This window comes from Scomber scombrus, chromosome 1 (genome assembly GCF_963691925.1).
Source record: "Scomber scombrus chromosome 1, fScoSco1.1, whole genome shotgun sequence".
Classification (NCBI taxonomy): Eukaryota; Metazoa; Chordata; class Actinopteri; order Scombriformes; family Scombridae; genus Scomber; species Scomber scombrus.
Genome location: NC_084970.1, coordinates 31,841,494 through 31,859,312, shown reverse-complemented (window position 1 = coordinate 31,859,312; position 17,819 = coordinate 31,841,494). Strand labels below are relative to the sequence as shown.

The 17,819-nt window shown below is 39.7% G+C and overlaps 1 protein-coding gene across 2 annotated transcripts in view; it reads right to left on the bottom strand.

The window, feature by feature from the left end:
• lrp4 (low density lipoprotein receptor-related protein 4) overlaps window positions 1–17,819 on the bottom strand; it is a 122,243-nt gene that overhangs the window by 34,637 nt on the left and 69,787 nt on the right. For both annotated transcript variants that reach the window (XM_062433959.1, XM_062434655.1), the window contains exons 3-5: window positions 9,186–9,302; window positions 1,018–1,131; window positions 778–894 (exon numbers count right to left, since the gene is read on the bottom strand). In XM_062433959.1, the coding sequence (XP_062289943.1) occupies window positions 778–894; window positions 1,018–1,131; window positions 9,186–9,302 (348 nt within the window). The remainder of the gene's footprint in view (window positions 1–777; window positions 895–1,017; window positions 1,132–9,185; window positions 9,303–17,819) is intronic.

Genomic DNA, 17,819 nt, shown 5'->3' with positions numbered 1-17,819 from the left:
GAAAATCCATTTACTGCCTACATGACCAGCAAAACTTCTGGTCACGTTTCTCTAAATTACATCAATTCTGGGAATCAGGTTTCTCATTTAAATGACTTTTAAAGGCCGACAACTGTAGCCAATTAATTTTCTGAAATGGCCCAATTATATAATATCACTTTTAGCTTTTGTCTATTCTTAGCTGAAGATGGTTCCATAGAGACACACACCGCACTTTCACTTTATCTTTTTTCCTTTCTTTTTTGAGGGGGTAATCAATGTGTTTTTGTTGCCATTCAAAAAGATCAGGTGTGTTGAGTCTTTTTATGCTGCACAATTATTAATAATCTGATCAAGAATGACATGTAAATGTTACCTGTTTACACTCATTTGTGGAGAAAGATATTGAGTCCAGACTATTATGTAATGCAGGTGTCTGACAACATAAATACTGAAACGATATTTCAACATCTGGACTGTGTGATCACCATACTGACTGAAATAGGTGACAACAGAGAGAGCTGGAGGTGTCTGAAATTTGGCCTCTAAACTTTCTACACAACATCTATGACTGAAACTTAACAGTTTTTGGAAAGTTTTAGCTGCTGAGACGATTGTATCCACTATGTAAAGTGTTTTAATAATATATATATATATATATATATATGCTTTGGTGGTAGAATAATATTGACCTATTGTGGATGAAGGCCCAAAACCGAGTCTCTTTCTTTCTTTCTTTCTTTCTTTCTTTCTTTCTTTCTTTCTTTCTTTAAAACACACACATACAGAGTAACTTACGGCAGTTTTCCTCATCTGATCCATCTTTACAGTCCGTGTCTCCGTCACAATACCAGTGCTCAGCGATACAGCTGCCATCTGTGCAGCGAAACTCCTTGTCTGAACATTTACGCATGTCTGACAGGAGAAAGGGAATAAACATATGTATATTACATCACAGTTTAAATGTCTACTGCTTGCATGCTGGTGTGTGTGTGTGTGTGTGTGTGTGTGTGTGTGTGTGTGTGTGTGTGTACCCACCACACTGCTCATCACTGTTATCCCCACAATCGTTGTCTCCGTCACAGTGCCAGAGGCTGCGGATACAGTAGCCGTTTTGGCAGTGGAACTCGTCCTCCTCGCACTCCCTGGGAGCTGGAGAGAAAAATATGAAAAGATAGGTTTCAGAGGACAGATAATAAGGATACAACAAAAGCAAAAAAAAAAGGCAGACACTGTATAAGAATGTGATAAGAGGCAGCTGTCCTTGAGCTCTGCTGACATTATATCTACAGCTGTACTAACACCAGGGAGAATGTGGCCTTTCATGTCAGGCTCAGAGCAACAGGCTGAACCTTCCCAAGGCTGCAGGCCAGAGCTCAAAGACTCAATGACAGAATATCCTTTGGGTCGACCTCAGCGCAAAACACACCCCGATCAACTATCGCTGCAACACAGTGAAGAGGAAAGCTAAAAAAAACCCATCATGAGCATCTGTGTGTGTGTGTGTGTGTGTGTGTGTGGCTGCCATCGCTGCGAAGAAGACGGATCAGAGTGAAAACATTTGCTCTGATAACAATGATTGTATTTATATAGCACTCTTCCATGACGAGTAAGAGACATAAAACCACAAAACAACTCAGAAGGTGGCTGTAAAAAGTTTGTAGTTCTGTTCCTCAGACAGCGCAGAGGGCTGCGGTCAGCCTGAATTCATGTTAGTTACAACTGATGCCAATAGTCACAAGTACTCATGGTGGAAAAAGGGATTTAAATAGAACATAAACTCCTAAAAACCAAAAGAGAAGCATAGTCCTCATCCTGAGTGTGTTTCAAATTTCCATATTTTTAACCAAAATGTGGCAACAAGCACTGCGTCTCTTTCAATCATTTCCCTGTTGGCCTCACAAGTAGACGTCGGTTAGAAGAACTTAATCCATCAATTTAAAAATACCCTACGTCTGTACATCATGTTGTCACAACTCTTTAATAACAAATTGGATGGATCCTTGACAAAAAAAAAAAGCTTTAAAGATTTGTGTTACAAATACTGGCCTATATATCTTTTTTTATATTATTCTAAATGATCTATCAGTATTAGTCTCAAAACATGGTATTGATTGGGCTATAATTCTTGTATAAACAAAAAAGTAGGAGAGCAGGGGGCAGGCAGAATACCAACCCTTGAAGGGGTTGAGCATGAAGATTAAAATCAAAATGTGGTATTTAGTCATATTTTGTCTGGAACATGTTGGAAATATAAATATTCTCTATCTGCTCACACAAAGTTTGGACATCCTACCATTACTTGACTCTGGGGCTCTGTGACATCAAAATCTGCTGCACAAAACATGAAAAGGGAGAACACCTTTTCCCCTTTGCACATTTTAGTCCACCATGTTTTAACTATGCAGCAGCAATGGCCCGATCATGTTTTCTTTGGTCCTGATGCTTTTCCATCGGTTATCTGCTGATAGTAAGTCTGATCCAATACTTAAAGCAGTGTTTCCCTTTAATTATATAGACTGTGGCGGCCCACCACAGTCTCATTTGTGCCAAGTTTCATAGTGAGCCAAACATGTCTGTACACACTCCAAAACATGAAGCAAACCATCTCATCCTGCACCAGAGCTACTCTGTCCTAATGAACTAGTTGAACTCTCTTTGTTTCAGAGCTGAAATATGGACATTGGTCTTTTAAGAACTGGTAAAATATCTTTCCCATGTTTTGTGGGTGTGACTTGTTGTTATGTCATCACCATTCATACATATACAACCAGCAGTTAAAATACTAAAGCACAACATTGTTTAGAGCACAATTGGTTGTTTTTTTTTATAGATATAACCTTTTAATTTTGCTCTCAGAGTGCACCAGAATGATGCATTTGACTTAAAAATGTGCCCTCCTGGGCCCCCTAGAGGGTCAGACTAAGGTCCAACCACCATAGTCTCTCAAAATGCTGTGAGAAACATTGCTTAAAGACTTATTTAAATGTTAATTAAATACATATCTGGAATAACAGGTGTAGTCTGCTAACTCAGGCACACCTTATCCTTCATGCATTTTAACACACTTTCAGGTGCTGGTTCAAAACTATTACGTTAATAAACTTTAATTATCAATATCATATACATGAAAGTTCAACTGGGTGATTGCAACTCTTGAAATTGAAGTGACACAATCAGCTGATCATTTTAATAGGGAAGATTTCACCTGTTGATGATGTCAATGATCTTAATAAAGAAAGGAAAGACATTTGATCGGGTTTATTTTAGCTAGTAATGGTCCATTAAAATATGCAATATATCAGCCCTGACTCAGAACAGCCCTACTATACAGAATAATGTTTGTTGACATGTGTAACTTGCTACTTAAAAAGGTCCAAGCTTTTCTGCTCAAGAGTAATTTTCAGTAAACTGAATAAACAAATCCAAAGTTGCTTTAAATTTAAAGCAGCTTGATTTCAGACTGTAATATACAAAACCTGACATATAGCAGCCTGTTTTATGTCTTTATTGGAAATCCTGGCTGCTGTAAATAAGAAAAAAGTCAGTTAACCTTGAGTCTGGAGATAAAAGACACATCTGTCTTTTCATAACAACAGCCCTGACGATGCAGTGAGACAGTAGTCACTCCCTCCACCGACCTTTTAGCACCACAACATTGACTGTTTCAGTGTCCAACTCTTTCACTTATCCAAACAACTCTTCCACCTTACTTCTTTAATCATAAAAGACCGAATGGATTTTCAAAACACTGCCTTCAAATCTTACCACCGCAAATCAATGGCAAATCCCAGCCATGCCCGCCTGGGGCCGAGTAAACAGGTTTGTCAAAGAGATCCAATGATGGATGGACCCAGGCGGGAGGTAATCTATAATTTATCACTTCTGTATGAGAGTGTTAGACAGCTGAGACAAACAGAGAGAGATAAGGACAGACAGAAGCAGAGAGATGTCCTCAGAGTGGAGGGAGGGACGAAGAAGAAGATGAAGCTTTCCTTCATTTCAGCTAGATTTTTCATCTCTTTTCGAGGTGTGTTGCAGCTTGGCAGCAAGAGTCAAAACTACCGGAGATATGAGTGACATGATTGTTAACAAGCATAGCAGATCATTTAAAGATGCTAATGTTATATTTTTAGATGAGTACATTTAAAAAAAATAAAAAAGCTTTTTATATTAAAGTTAAGAACGCAGCTGATATTCTTATTTGTTGGGTATGTTTATAATGTCTATGCCCAATAATAGATTGTGTTTTCCATTTACCATTTTTAATCCTAACCCTATTCCTGTATTTGCACATTGGCAGCAGATGTTCATTCAAAATAAAAAAGATGTTTCTTGATACAGACTCAGACTTTAGGGTTGCAGTGTTCATAAAGGGTCAGTTTATCCAAATAACAGGGAAACATATTTTCAGATAGTTGTAGTTTTATATGCCAAATTTTTGTCAGATATCCGTCTCTGAGATTTCTGCACCTGCACAAATCAATGGAGGTGGATACAACTGTGATAAGTCACACAGCCCACAGTTATCTCAGCTACTACTTTGTACTGAATAAATAGTCCCATAACAAACTGTTGACAGAGAGGTCTGTGAATTATCTCCAGTAACTGAGAAACTGCTCCTGGAGCGAAATGCTGCTGCTGAGATTTTTTATTGACATGTTTTAATACAGTGAGAGAGAAACGATTCATCTCCATGTGTTGGAGTGGAAACACAGATATCAAAAAGGTGATATCCCGAAATCCCAGCATGTAAACAGAAACTATCTACTATCTTTGAATAGGTTTCTGTTTGTTTGTTTGTTGGGTCATTACAATTTGAGTGTAATGACCCTTTAAGCTAACATCCAAAATCTTTGTTTCGTGTGGACTTAAGACCAACAGAGACTGGATTTTTGAGGCTGATGCTAGTATTAATATTTGAGAGTTAAAAATGATCTGATAACACTTAATTGCATATGCTTGTTTTTAAACAATTACAGTTTTCATGTGGATCCTTAAAAACAGTGTTCTCATTTCTACATGACCTCGAATATATCTCTGGCATTTCTCGTTATCAGCCAACATAAAGTATATGACGATATGATAAATGTGTGATAAGCTCATATCGGCTCATTATCTGTCAGGCTCCGCTCTCAACTGATTAACCGCAGCTGACCTTCCCCTCAGCCAGAACGCCCTCCCCAAAAAAGCTGAAAACCACAAAAGCTCACCGGCTGGTCCAAATGAAAATTTAATTTTCTTTGCACTATCGACAAATTCACTCATTCAATCTATTATTCAACTTGTTGGAAAATAATTGATTCTCCTCCTCCCCCTCTCTCTTTCTCTCATTCTATGTCTCCCCGCCCATCAGCGAGGTAAACAGAGAGAGGTCGAAGGTCAACAAGCCCTCAAGATGCTCATCATTCACACAGCAGCCAAACGTCAAAGGGCAAAGGGCAAATGGAGTCATTACCAGGCTTTCCTGCATGTGTGTGTGTGTGTGTGGTGTGTGTGTGTGTTTTTTTTTCTTTCTTTTATGTGAAATATCTTTTAAACTTCAGGAGTTCTGAATATCTCATGTTCAAACACACACACACACACACACACACACACACACACACACACACACACACACACACACCGAGACACACCTGAGTCTGTGTTTGTCTGAAAACTTGACAACTGCTTCAGTTCCAGCCGAGCATGGAGGATTGTCTCCCTGTCTCTAAATAATGAAATAAAACCACTGTTTCACGGCGAGACACACACACACACACACACACACACACACACACACACACACACACACACACACACACACACACACACACACACACACACACACACACACACACACACACACACACACACACACACACACACACACACACACACAAAATAAAAGTGTTGGGAGGTGAAAGACAGACCGGCGTTAAAAAAAAACTGAAGAGAAAGAAAAGAAGCATGAAATAATAAGTAGTTAGGGGGGTGAGGGAAGGCAAGGAGGGAGGGAAATTTACTCTGCAAGAAGATGAAAAATTAATGGCCGGCTCGCAGCAGACAGACCCCCCCATCAGGAAGTGATTCAATGTCTGGCTTCTGATACAGTATGTGGGTCAACACACATCACAGGATAACGAACAGATAAGGAAAAAAAACACTGAGAAGAGAAAGAGCTAACCTGTACCTGCTGTAAACACAAGCTACATGAGGTCTCAGACTATAAGGAGGAGCTATTATAGAGAGCAATCACTGCCAACAATAGTGTATATATACTGTGAGAGCCTGAAGCTGCTTCGCCAACTTATTATTGTCAAACTAAAGCCCACAGATGCCACTATTAACCATTAACATTGTAGATCATTTTAAGTAGTCATATTCTAATTTATGGGCAAACTAGTGTCATGGTAACATCAATACGTCTGTCGATCCAACACTTTAGCCCAGAATAGCTTGACAACACTGGATGGATTACAATAAAGTTTGGTACAAACATTCATGGTCACCAGAGGATAACTCTTACTTTTGATATCCTCTGAATTTTTATCTGGCGCCCTCAACAGGTCAAAATGTTTGAGGGTCATTGTCAGGGATCACAGTAGCCTTGGAGCTAACATGAGTATGAAACTATCTCCCTTTGGAGTCTGACCTGGAACCTTTCTACATCATACTTTCTACGTCATGTCACTTATTTGTCCCCAAAAATGTTGCCTCTCTACTACATACTATTAATGGAAGTCAAGAAAAGGATAATGACTCTAAAGAGTCCTTTGTCCAGCACTTCTGACATATCTAGTACAGGTATTTTAAATAAGATCTAATGTCTGTAAAATGTAAATATGTGTATGTGTGCAAAATGCTCATTTGTCTACAGATTGTTTGAAAGATCAGAGTCTTTTCCAACAAATCTAATGGTACAACTATGTGTTATCAATAGTCATCTTCTTGATTAAAGTCTTGATGCTTGTGGAAAATCATTTGCAATCAAGCTCTTTATGTGACTCTAATGTTGGAAGGGAAACAACACGCTGCACTGATCTGTAGATAAAAGTTAAAGGACATTGCCTCCTTCTTTCTGCCATGTGTTGTTTCCATCAGGAAAACATCACTCACTGTAACTATTTCTGTCCCCCTGTGAACAGTGTTAAGTGTGATTAAACTGCATCACCGTACTGATACTGACAGTGCGATGGAGCGACTGGCCCGCATCCTGTGTCCATCCGCACGGATCAGGCTGGACACATGAAGCCTTCTGAGTCATTAGAGGCTAAAAGCGGACGATGCCTTCACAGGATTTGACCACTAATTACACACAGACTGATGGAACATCACACACACACACACACACACACACACACACACACACACACACACACACACACACACACACACACACACACACATTTGTACTTCTACGCTTGTGAGGACTTTCTCCTTGACCCAGCCCTCTTAACCCCAAATCTTAACCTAATCCTATTTCTGACCTTAAAAGGGACATTGCTACAAATTCATAAAAATGAGTGATTCAGAAGACACATGTTAAAAAAAGTAAAGTTAAAATTGAAGCAGCAGAGCCCATGGTGTGTTTTAGTCCCTTCCTTGGGTCACGCTCCAAAAACACTGCATCCTAAACTTTCCCTAAAGTGCAAAAAAACCAAAAAGCATATATTCACTAGAGCCTCTCTGCCCGGTAAAAACCCATGTCTTTCAAACTCTACATCACCACTTTGGTAGGCAGGCTGTCCGTTATAAATATGAAGACTAAAACCCAAACCAAGATAACCCCATTGGCATCATCAGGGATTATTTTCTCAGGCGGTGCAAAGCTCTCTCTACAGCCACGAAACAGCTTACAGTCGTGGTTCCAGCAGTCCAAAAGTGTTCATTCTGATTAAGTCACGACTATCTGAGTCACTTACTTTGAAATGGAGATAACTTTTGGAAAAGTGGTTTTATTTTTTTAAGTATCAAGCAGAGCTGCAATGTACAAGTTTACAGTACAGTCTTTAAAATGTTTGTTTTAGGTCATATTTACACTCTCTTGCTCCAATGCTTCTTATTTTACTAAGTTGAGCTCACTTGGTGAAGGGACAGTAGTGGTTATCACTGTCTGCTCACCACAAGAAAGTTGTGAGTTTGAAGCCACAGGCAGAATTAATGGATGGAAATCTAGTGAATGTTAAGTTAGTCAGCAGTGATCACATGTCTAAAAGAAATTTGAGGCCTTGAGGTGAGATCAGATGGCAGCCACGGCCATACACACCCATTTTCATCTGAATAGTCATGACAAGTCAACTGAATTTTATGTGTAAAACAGGCGGAGCGCCCCTTTAATGCAAAAACAAAGTTAAGTTTAGGTTTCAAACAGCCCTTGAAGGGGCGGAGAGCAGACAAAAAATGTTGTTACATTAAAAGTGTTTCTCACCGCCAAGATCATAAACTTACATTTGTCCACACAAACATAGAAGTACAAGAGTACACACAAACATATACACACAAACATACACACACACACACACACACACACACATACCAGGCAGCAATTCATAGATGCATAAATACCCCGGCAGAAATAGACTCCTTACTTCACTCACTGTAGCTTGCGTTCCGCTTTGCAGGCAGCTGAGAGGTATTTTGGGTTCCACACACACACACACACACACACACACACACACACACACACACACACACACACACACACACACACACACACACACACACACACACACACACACACACACACACACACACACGCGCACACACACAAAGACACACACACACACACACACACACACACACACAACTCCACAAATCAAACTAGGAGTAGAAAAACCAAGGGCAAAGTTCAGAAAATGCCTTGTGTGGTAACTGTGGCGGTGCTGACCTCTGGTAAGTGTGTATGTGTTTGTGTGTGTATGTATATATGTGTGTGTGTGTGTGTGTGTACGCGCGTGTTCGTGCACGACAGTCAGGCAAAACTCAAAACCAACACATCATTGCACACGGCTGCCTCGAACATCTGTCCACTTTAATAAATCATCCTTCTCAGTCTGACAGAGCAGGTCGAGTGTGTGCTGTGTGTGTGTGTGTGTGTGTGTGTGTTTGTGTGTGTGTGTGGGTGTGTGTGTGTGCGCGCGTCATAACGTATGCGCATATCGATGAAAGCGCTGCTGACTGTTTGTGTGTTTGTGTTGACAGAGAGAGACAGGAAGTGTACTTACGACAGTCCTGTTCATCCGAGTCGTCCTCGCAGTCGTTGTCTCCGTCACACACCCAGGAGCGTCGGATGCATTTGCCGTTGTCGCAGTGGAAGTCCAGCGGCGAGCAGGTGGGGAGCACTGCAAACAAATAAGCCGAGACAACAAGTCCGTCAGCACGAGCAAACAAACAAGTAAACAAACTGTGAAGCTGGTAGAAGAAAGGAAACGGGGCAGCAGAGGAGAGTTTGCAGTTAATGAGTTTTCCTGTTACCATTTCTGCTTCTTTTCAACCTTTTATGTCAGTATTCATAAATGAATTATTAAAGCAAGAAAGAATAATATGCAAGTGATCTTTTCATGATGCACAAATGTTTTGCTTCAGGATTTGATGTTCTGATAACGTACCGTAGATCATCAGTGTTTTTTCTGCCTAAGCCGATAATGCATTTTTTGGATATCAGAGCAAATTTGTCAAAATGATTCCAGCTCTAATATCATGAAGACTTTGCTGAGAAATAACATTTGTGGTCCTGAAACATTGACCAAGCGGAGGAAAAGTGTCATTCATGTCATTTATACAATGAAGGTCTGAGTGATCAAGGGTTATAATCTCAAAGCGCATTATACACCTGCAAGTTATTCTTTATTTCTGCATAAGATAAGAAGGATTTTAGAATGCAAATACGTTCTTTCTCAATTTCTTGTTGGAGTTCTGACACATATTCGGATTAATTCAAACCTACAGTGTCGAATTTAACATTATATGATAGTGACAATATATTAATACACACAACTGCAATTGAATAAAATAAGCTTTTAGAGGAAAAATTATAATCATTGGGGAAAAAATGGTATAATATATCTGTAAAAATCCACTATGTAACCTTTACCTTTGATACATTACTTTATTATCCTTTTGGCTCCATTTTTGCCTTAATTGTGTCAATTAATGTGTTTTGTGCCTGATTAATAAATAAATAAATAAAGCGTGATAAAAGCGAGTAGAGTAAACAAGGGATGACTTCAATCCACTGCATCCACACAATGAAGCTTTAACCCGTTTTACAGTCATCCCTCCTGCTTGGCTGCTGGCTGCAGTACTGTATGATGACCACAGCTAAAATTCATGAGGGTTTATTCTCCGCCTGGTCCCAGCTCATCCAGAGCCTGAGCCCGATCTGGACCCTCACATCCTCTTCTGTCCTACCTTTTTACCCTGAGACCCAGAGAGCAGCAGGGAGCTCTACTCAGCTCAGCGCATTCCTGCTTAACTTCATATCCGCTCTAAGTGCAGCTACTTGCTATCTAAGCAGAGCCCGAATGACTGGCCCTTTGTCATCTGCAGACAGAGCTAATTTAATTACAGGCCAGGGAGAGATGGAGAGGCGGAGGAGGAGGGAAGGGAGGAGAGGGAGCAGCAAAAGTCTTCGGAGTGGACTCACGGCCCCGCCTGTCAATACCAGATATGAAATATTGACTCGGTTACGCAGACTTTATGAAAAATGTATGACGTCACGCTGCGAGTTAAGCATGGAGGCAGACAGGCGGACGAGTCAGGGCTCACAGTGAGTGAATTAAGTGAGTGTGTGTCGGGGTGTGGTGCTGGGCTCCAAGAGAAGCGAAGCCCACTGACCCACATTTATCCCTGTATGGGTCTAACATCATTCAGAGAGAATAGAGAGAGAGAGAGAGAGAGAGAGAGACAGTGAGAAAGAGAGAGAGACAGAGAGAGAGAAAGAGAGAGAGAGAGTAAGAAAGAGAGAGAGGCATATGTAATAGCAAACAGATCTCGCTCCCTCTCTGCGTATTGTTCTCACCTTCACATGAACTCTTCTTTCTGTCTAAATTACATGACTACACTGGTGATTTGGTTCAATTTGCATATATAATAGATTACTGCTATGAATGATCTAAATCATACCATCGTTTATTTTTTTTTATTTGTTTCCCTTTGGGCATCCACTGACTTCAGTTCATTCCAATTTGGTGCATAAAAAAAAGATTTAAGGTTTGCTTCTGCTGCCAAAGAATCACCTTTTTATTTTTCATTTTTAACTTTGAGATGACAAATAAAAGTCTTTAACTCAAGTTCATTGAGTTATGTAACATTTCCTTCAACAAAGAAGGGAATAATTCCAAGGTATTAACAAAAATGTGAATTATTAAAGCAAGAAACAATAAAATACAAGTGATCTTTTCATGATGCACAAATGTATTGCTTCAGGATTTGATGTTCTGATAACGTACCGTAGATCATCAGTGTTTTTTCTGCCTAAGCCGATAATGCATTTTTTGGATATCAGGGCATATTTGTCAAAATGATTCCAGCTCTCATATCATGAAGACTTTGCTGAGAAATAACATTAGTGGTCCTGAAACATTGACCAAGCGGAGGAAAGTGTTTAGTCAGGTTAATTGATTACGGTGACGTCCTCAATTTTTTTCTCCAGTTTCAGTTTATTATCACCGAAGACTAAAGAAACCAGAAAATACTCACATTTGAGAAGCTGGAATCAGAGAATTTGAACATTTCTTCTTAAAAAATAACTCAAAATAATGAATCAATAATCAAAGTAGTTGGCAATTAACTTAACCAACTAATCAATTAGTCGACTAATCACTGAAGCTCTAGATATTTTCAAAATAAACTGTAACTGCAACAATTTGGTTAATTGATTAATTTAGTCTTCATTTTAGTTGTTTTTTTTAAAGCAAACAAAATCTGTTTTAACCATCCAAAACACAAATATTTGCTTTTGTGTGTCTGTTTTACTCTTCTGTGACAGTAAATTGAAAATATTTGACTTTCAGACTGTTGGTAACACAAAGCAGTAATTCAAATCACTGTTTGTTGTTTCCCACTGAGCCTAGCCTTCATAGTTTCCTCTCTGTGGACGTGATTTGCAATGCGAAACACAAAGCTGAGCTTTAACTAAATAAGATTTGGGTTCAATATTTCCAAGAACTGCTGCAATCAGCTGGAACTGAACAGGATGAAGAATTCCCACCGAACCATTAGTGAAACATTGTGAGAGTACGTCTGGAGGATCCTGACACCTGCACGCTGTCTGGATACCTCTTTTTTTTGTCAGCTGAAGCAGTTTGATGCATTTTGGATGCGTCTCTGACCAGCTGTCAGCAAATTTATGGTCTCAACCAACAATGGAGGAAAAATGCTGCTCCTCAACATTTCAATAAATAATTCAGCTTATCTGAAGAGGAAGAGAGTGCAATGTTAACATACACACACACGCGCAAGCACACGCGCACACACACGCGTACGTTGTGAACGCATCACAAACGCTAAATAAACACACACAGTGCAGAATTGTGTAGGCACACAAATTGGGAGAGATGCAAAATGTATGCAAATAAATACCTCTCTAACTCACTCACTCACTCACTCACACACACACACACACACACACACACACACACACACACAAACACACACACACACACACACACACACACAGATGATAGGTGGAGCTTGTTACTGGTATCAGGTGGATCAGTAGGGGAGCATGCTAGGAAGGTTGATGAGGTCTCTGGGCGCTTTGATCTCTCTTATCACACAGATTCTGCTCAGCTCAGCGTTGCCCTGCTTGCCACCGCTGCATTCCTCTGAGGCTGACACGCACACACACGCACACGCACACACACGCACACACACACACACACATTAATTAACACACTCACAAGAGCCCTCCTAACCTTAACTTTCGTCCGCTGCTTTGTTGTTTGTTGCATTCTAGGAATCGTTTCCTTATGTTTTTCACTTGACCTCCACTTTCCTCATTCCAGTGATTCCCAATATGCTTTCTCCACTTCAAAAGAATAGGGGGGGAACATGTGTGCTTAATCTGCTTATGTTGACGACAATATTGATGACGTAAGTATTTTTCCAAGTCAATAAAAAAGTAAGAGCACTGTGAGAATTATGCCACAGCAAAAAAAAAGAAAAAAAAAACTGCATTAAAGATGGTGTTAAATTTCACAAGCTACTGAGAACAGATGCACAGCACATTGCTTTCTGCTCCTGCGGCGCTTCATTAATTATATAATGTTGTCAACATCCTCTGGAGTATAATCGCATAACAGTTGACGATGGAAACATATGGATCATATGTTTCTGACTTTTTTGCTTTAAATCTTGATAAAACAAAAATAGAAAGACTTGTTTGACTTCATTCACAAACCAGACTGAACCTTCCAGGTGACACAAAAATGCAAACACACACACACAATGTTTGTGTCAGTCACGCTGCAACGCCTTTCCAAAATATTTCCGCCAAAACATTTACCATTTATCCTCCTGAGTGCTGTTGATTTCACACACACACACACAAACACACACAAACACACACACTCTGACCTTCACCGACGGGCTTTTCTCATCCGCGCTACAGAATTCCCACTTGCATTCCACAGGTCATTCTCACACAAACACAAACACACACACACCTGCCATTCCCATCATCATCATCCTCTGTGTCTCATTCATTTTCTCTCACACACACACACATAAACACACAGAGAAAAGAAAACAGTCCAGCTTCTTTTTTTTTCCCATCACTGCCTGTTAAACTGTTTATTGCCAAGAAGATTTCTCAACTCATCATTCAGCTGACAGAAAAGTAAATGATGATTCAGATAAGTGAATTTATCTTTTTCCTTCGTTCAGGGAGTACAAATATGAAATGTTAGGATGAGTTTGCTTTTGTCTGGTTCACATGAAAGCGAGCTATCCGAGGACAACGCTTCAAGTCTGCCGGTAACTTGTGATGGGAGTTTTTTTTTATTTCTTACATTTAACAGACTAAATACTGACAATAATCAACAGATGTAATACTCGTTACTCATTAATCATTACTTATCTTATCGTGGTACTTACGAAATGTACTCAAGACTCTTCAGTGAGCTCTGTATTACATGTGTGTGAGAGTCGGTTGAGGTTTAAAGCTCTCTTTTTTCTTTTTTTTTTTTGTACAGATGTATTATTTAAAAAATATCTTATAACTATAAAAAACGGATTTTCACCTCAGATTTGTCTTAACCAGCTCAAATTCGATGCACTGCTGCAAAAGAAGCGACTGATAACTAGCGGAGCAAAAAAAAAAAAGGGGGGGGGGTGAAAAAATACATGAGCTGCTGATTAAATGCCAGAATAACTACACAGAGTTTACTCAGTGATGTTTGATATTTTTAATCACATTTTTTGTGTGTTTTTAATATGCAATGTAAACTCTGATAAATCCTTTGCTTCTTTCCACAGATAATGAAGAAAATAATGAGCCACATCTAATTTTTGCGTGATTACTGACTGTATCTAAGCGAGAATGTGTATGTCTGACTTGCACACGCTGGTTTGCATTAGCGTGTGTGTTTGTGTGTGTGTGTGCCATGTCTTTAAGAAGATGTATGTGTGTGTCTTTAAGTGGCCTTGAGCAGCACAGTTAATGGCCTCCCTTTTACTGTAGAGCAGCAGAATCAAGTGGCTCTAATGGGACCAATATATCTGCCTAAACACCGCTTATCACACCGACTCAACGGATGAAGGGATGGACAGATGAGAGAAAGAGAGAAAGAGAGGGCACTCTGTCTGACTGAAAAACAGATGTGCACCCCGGAGAGTGATAGAGGAGTCTGCACGTCTAAGGAGAATATTTCATCAGAGGAGCCTTTAATAAAGGTTTTCTCTTTCAGTCCAAAACAGGTCGTTTCACCTCCCGATTACTGTCATCTCTATTGGAAACAGCTACTCACCGTGGAAACCTGGAGATTTGTGTCCTTTTTAAAAAAATTATTTTGGCTCCACGTTTGATATTAAGCAGCCAGACAAACACACACACACACACACACACACACACACACACACACACACACACACACACACACACACACACACACACACACACACACACACACACACACACACACACACACACACACACACACACACACACACACACACACACATACACCTGTGTGACAAACTACAGAGGAGCTTCACTGCAGCAGTTTGAGGGCAAACTGTGTGGGGGGAAAAGGGCACCTTGATGTTGCTGCCAGAGACTGAAAAACATGTGTCACAAATAAGTGCATTTTTTAAACTCATGAAAGGCAAAAGGAGCAAACTGCCAAGAATGAACAGCAACAACTTGTGTGCATAAACACTAAAGTTAAGCTCAATGCCTTTTAACAGGATGTGTTTGACAGAGACATCCTTCCTGCACATAAGTTGTTCCATGCAGTTGCTGCTTTCTCTTTTTTATTATATATTTTAATATATCAAAAGTTGCTTTGCCAAATCCCCCTTTTCAAAAACAAGCTGTCACATTAGAATAACAATGTCTCACAAAAAAGTTCTGTTTTTTTATGGATTCAAACTTAAGTTGTATTTTATAGTTCTTCAGACAAAACTATGAGGTGATTATTAGTCACTGTGCATTTTTCTTGCAGCCTTTCAGATCATGACTGCATCACCAGGAGTAACGTTAGAGATAAGTAGAAGAAGTGTGTGTGTGTGTGTGTGTGTGTGTGTGTGTGTGTGTGTGTGTGTGTGTGTGTGTGTGTGTGTGTGTGTGTGTGTGTGTGTGTGTGTGTGTGTGTGTGTGTGTGTGTGTGTCATTCATCAGCTGGTGCATTTGTACAGACATATTCAACAAGTTCGGAGACGACTATTAAACTCTGGTGTTTGCAACCATAAATCTGATTTTGAGTGTTAAAGTGAATAAAAGCAGAATGAGTCATAACTAAACTGACAGGCAGAAAACTCCCCTAACTGTCTCTCACTCCTTCAATTTTTTTTTTGATACCTCTTACATTCTGAGCCCAAATTATTCATGTTCTTGCATGTCAAGATTCTCCTCTACAGCTCTAAACATTTTTTCCTGTTGCTCTCTGGTGTCCACTTTTCTTTCTCTCTCTGCTTCTCGTACGTGTCCTCTGCATCTCAATTCTTTGTCTTTATTTCTTTTCCTGAAAGCTCTAAAAGGCCACATCTGCAGTATTTAAGACAATTTAATAGACCAAAACAGGTGGCCAAAACAGACAACAACATTTGAAGATTTGAATGTAATAGGTAGCATTATGTAAGTAGAAAAGCTCAAGTTCATTGCAAGCCAAAAAAAGGGCACACAGCAGGTCAAACCCCATCATAACATGCTAAAGTTACATTTTTCTGATATTTTAATAGTTTATAAAACCTTCAAATGAATTATTTTTATCAATGTAAAAGTATTTCCCATGTCCTGCCCCAACACCACTCCAAAACCCAAACTAATCCCCTCTGTCCCTTTCATCCATCTCAGGCTCTCCTCCTTTACTCGCTCTTTATTTTCCTCTCACAGCCGATCACGACAGAGGCGGCTTATCTGATTCTAGACAGCTCTGGTCGCTAGCCAGCGCATATTTCAGTCCGTCAGAGCGCAGTGCCGCTGCCAGCAAAGTTTTTCTTGGCAGAGTGTCCGGCGGCGGCCTGTGTGATGGGCTTTTCTCCCGTCCTCCTCCACCTCTACAGTAAATAGACCTCCTGCCTCGCCCAGGCCGCAACGCTACTCGGCATTTATAAACCCATCGAAACCAAAACCCACTGCACAATCAGGTACACCGACTTTCTAAGGCTGACATCAATCTTAAATATATGACTGTAAATCATAGTCATTTGGAGCAAAAAAGGCATTTCAAAGTTTATCTCATTTATCTGAAGTTTATATGAGGCTCCAGCAGTCTGAGTTAGTCATATCAAGTGGATGGATATCACATTTACAGTCGTTTTAGCATCAAATTCCCTCTTTGTGTTTCCTACAGTGTTTCCCTGTTGAGCTGTGGTGGAAGTATAGTAACAAAAAGAGGGACTTTGGCCAGCTAACTCTTCATCTTAGCTTTGGATAAACTTTTAAATACATTTTTGCACAGAACCTGATTATTGTTATTAGTCAGACTTTAAAAATGTTCCAATGCACAAAAGCATTAGCAGCAAAATATAATTATGTAACCAAAAGTAGCGTTATTATTAAATATTCAACATCATTTTAATATCAGTGCTGATGCAGTAATGTTGTAGTACTCACAGTGGAGCTCATTTTAAAGTTTGGATAGTTAAATATATAATGAGGCTTCATATTTTATCATTTCTTTATGTTATATCTTACCCTGAAAAGAATCCAGTAAGTAAAAAGTGCTCCCTATTTCCCTCTGAAATGTAGAAGAGTTTGAAGTATAAAGTAGAATAAAACACAAATACTCAAATAATGTCCAAGTACCTAAAAAATGTACTTAAGTACAGTAATTATGCTGAATTAACTGCAGGACCATCCGTCAGTGTGTGAGAGGTTTGCGATGACACCATCATCACAAGACATTTTACTGCCCATCATGGCAGATTAATGCGGAAACATTTGCTTGTTGCCATGACAAATCTCTGCTGAGCGCTTGACTCAAGTGAGTAACACTCGAGTACTGTCATCAAGACACAACCCACTCATTTCTTTCTTAATAGGCTGAATGACAGGAAATACGCTAATGCAGTGTAATGATGACATTATATATCTATTATGATTAAGAGAGAAGTTTATCATTTCTTTAATGTTGCTCGCCTGTCTTATGAGCATCCACCTACAGCTGGTAATCCATCTCTTTATACAGATTATA